The following is a 3,527-nucleotide window of genomic DNA, read 5'->3' on the forward strand; positions in this document are numbered from 1 at the left end:
GGCATATAGACATGGTCAAGACAATCTCCTGCAGTTCAAACCGAGCATCAGTATGGGGAAGAAAGATCTACTGGGATTTTCACGCACAACCATCTCTAGGGTTTACAGAGAATGGTCCGAAAAAGAGAAAACATCCAGTGAGCGGCAGTCCTGTGGGCGGAAATGCCTTGTTGATGCCAGAGGTCAGAGGAGAATGGGCAGACTGTTTTTTTGTTCCCGCTCTCGGAGGAGTAAGACACTTTTTTCCTTCTCTCCTGCTTCACTGCTCGGATCCTTCTCTACGTTTTCATCCGAAACCAGAAATTATGGATATTTTTTTATGGATTTGGTTAGCTGGTCTCTTAATAAATTTTTGGAACAAAGTTTTCTTTCATGGGAGGACATGTCAAAGGTGGGACCTCTGTTCTGCTCTGTTCTGGATGTATATTTGGATTCTGATATCTGGATTCTCCAGATTGGCTTGGTGGTCTCCTGATGTTCGACAAAACAACATCGGTTAGTTTTTCTTTTAAGGGTAGCGCCTCCTCATGATGTGTTCATGAAGATGATCCTTGTTCTGTGCAGGGTCTGTGGCAGCATGACCCAGAGCACCTGTTCTCCTATGTTTGTTATGTTCTGTCTTCTTCTGAATGGGTGTTCTGAACTGTGATTTCATTGTGCTCTGTACAACGACAGTAAAGGTTTATCTTATCTTATCTTAACCAAGGTATGTAGAAGATCATCTCTGAATGCACAACACGTTAAATGTGCCATGTCATAAAGCTGGAATCATCTCAGACTGGTTTCTTGAACACAATAATGAGTTCACTGTACTCAAATGGCCTCCACAGTCACCAGATCTCAATCCAATAGAGCATCTTTGGGATGTGGTGGAACGGGAGATTCGCATCATGGATGTGCAGCCGACAAATCTGCGGCATCTGTGTGATGCCATCATGTCAATATGGACCAAAATCTCTGAGGAATGCTTCCAGCACCTTGTTGAATCTATGCCACGAAGAATTGAGGCAGTTCTGAAGGCAAAAGTGTGTCCTACCCTGTACTAGCAAGGTGTACCTCATAAAGTGTCTGCTGAGTGTACTGCTAGATAAAGTCTAATGAAATTTGCAGAAACTAGTGATTGAATAGACACAAAAATTGTGATTATTGAATGTGGGTTCCATATGTTGGCCTTTAAGGCTGGACATCTTAAACTCTCCTGGATGTGATGTAAACTGATGCTCTGCCCCCACCATCCCCTCTCCCACTCCTGTCTGTGGTCTGGTGGCTGACTCAAAGTTGATCTAATAAACTCTACATGACTTCAGGAACTATGGCTGGGTGGGACTGTCAGGCACTGATTTCACAGTCTTATTTCACAGAGGTACAACAACATTTCCACGGCTTCAGATACACACACACTCCTCAACTCACCGCCTTCGCTAGCTTATATGTGCTCTATGCAGAGTTTTTTGTGAAGTGTCCTTGCAGCCACACAGTATGAGATATGATTGTTTTTATCCCTCATCTACCTTCATGTTTCCTATTATTATTTTTTCAAATATAAGGGCAGGGCACCTGTCCCCCTCCACGTATGTGATTCTTGTTTTTGTCTTTCTCTTGGATGGGTTGTTCCGAAATGTAATTTCTCTTTGGGATAAATAAACTATTTTTAAATAGAAGTGAATACATCTTCAAATACATTTTTGAAATAAAACTGCTTCAATATATCTGATTTATTGTCACAGAGTGACTATAAATCAGATATTGACAGAAATACAGATGTTGACCTAAAATTTGATGTTGTAGTAGCTGAAACTGATCGGATTTCAAGAACAAATTGTAAAGAATTTGTTCCCCATAATGGCATTCAATAAGCATTATTCATGGTGTCTTTTTAGGGTTGTGCCAGAGTGGGTCTGAGTGCAGGCACTGGTATTGGTGTGTCCTCTGCACTGGTCAGCAACCAGAATGCCAACAATGAAAACAACCAGCACCATCACCCCAATGAGGCCAACATACCTCCCGCTCCTCCACCTATGAACATCAACCAAGGGCAGCAGCAGCAAAATGGTAAGTTTATCTAAGTCAAATTTTGGGGAAAAAATGCTTTTATGTAGCATTTATATTTATTTAACATATAAAAAAGTGGATTAGGTCCCCTGGACAAATTCTTCTTTGTTGAAAAGTGGTTTTATCTCGTCTCCATTGTCAAGTCTCATTTTATTCAGTTCATGTCTGTTTGGTTCTGCTCAGGCCTGTGTAGGCACCTTGGCATTGTTAAGTGCAGCTCCATGTGCCACTCTAACTTGTGTCCCTGCTCTGTGGTGGTATCGTCAGTGCACAGTAGGTGGTACAATTAACAAAGAAGAGATGAAACTGCTGTTTATCATTGCTCATTCAGTGTTAAAGTTAACCTATTGATCTATAACAGTGGTCCACAAACTACAGCCTACACATTTGGCCTGGCCCCCTGAACAATATGAGAGAGACATTATGATTTTAGTCAGCCCCGTGAATCCTTGACTATTTTATCAGATTTTATCAGAGAAAATCTCATCAGTGCACCTCACACTACACGCCACATGAGCGCGATGCACATGGTGCTGAAAAACAGCGCGTTTGTCTCACACAGGCCCAAAGCGCACTGTGATGCACACACTGTCCTTTGACTCAGTTATTGTAGGAAAAGTAAAACAACAACAAAAAATAATCTTCAAACATTATTTAATGGCTGCAGTTTGCATCATTAGATAATGCCTCCTTATTTCTGTCTCTGCCTCCTTTGCAGGAGGAGAGGAGAGAGAAAGGCATGAAGGCAGAGATGCAGTCAGCTGTATCTCAATGTGCTGCTGCCACTGGGTTAAAAATATTAAATAAAAACAGAAGAAGAATGTGGATTTGATTTATGTAATAGAAAAATCTAATAATTAAAAAACTCTCCACAATGTTTCCCCTGGGAAATTGGTCTTGGTGGTGGTGGTGGTGGTACTTGCTTTATAAAAACATAAATTTACACAACTCACCCACAATTATGGTAATAAATTTACACATACATGAATATTTAATTGCCCAACTACATCCTCAAGTTAAGGACTCATGATAATTATCAATAATAATTTATCGTAGCAAATTATTATTGATAATAAGTGATTAGAACTGTGTGCAGCAGATGATCTGAGTCCAGAGTTCTCAGTTTGAAACCTTCTGGAGCTCTTCTGTGTGAGCTCTTCTGTGTGACTCCAGGTGTGACAGAGTGTGGATGGTTGATTGTCTCTTTTGTGTCCCTGATGGAGACTGGAGACCTGTCCAGGGGCCTCAAGTATCAACGGTGTGTACGCACAAAAACCTTGTGTACGCCATTTTCCACGCAAAACTCCAGATGTATCAAAACTCAACTGAACGTGGAAATGTGCGCAGCCCCACGCCAACTCCAGGGCTGGTGTACGCACATTTCTGTGGTTCTGGTTCTGTTGGTGACTCTTAGAGGTGATTCTGGGAAACTGTTCATGATGTGAAAAATGTTATTGTTCACACCAGACACACAT

The 3,527-nt window shown here is 41.4% G+C and overlaps 1 protein-coding gene across 1 annotated transcript in view; it reads left to right on the forward strand.

Moving 5' to 3' along the window:
• Positions 1-3,527, forward strand: part of fbxo38 (F-box protein 38) — a 79,185-nt gene that overhangs the window by 29,593 nt on the left and 46,065 nt on the right. The window contains exon 11 of the mRNA XM_014027631.1: positions 1,881-2,052. Coding sequence (XP_013883085.1) covers positions 1,881-2,052 — 172 coding nt within the window. The remainder of the gene's footprint in view (positions 1-1,880; positions 2,053-3,527) is intronic.

Source organism: Austrofundulus limnaeus, unplaced genomic scaffold, assembly GCF_001266775.1.
Source record: "Austrofundulus limnaeus strain Quisiro unplaced genomic scaffold, Austrofundulus_limnaeus-1.0 Scaffold666, whole genome shotgun sequence".
NCBI lineage: Eukaryota > Metazoa > Chordata > Actinopteri > Cyprinodontiformes > Rivulidae > Austrofundulus > Austrofundulus limnaeus.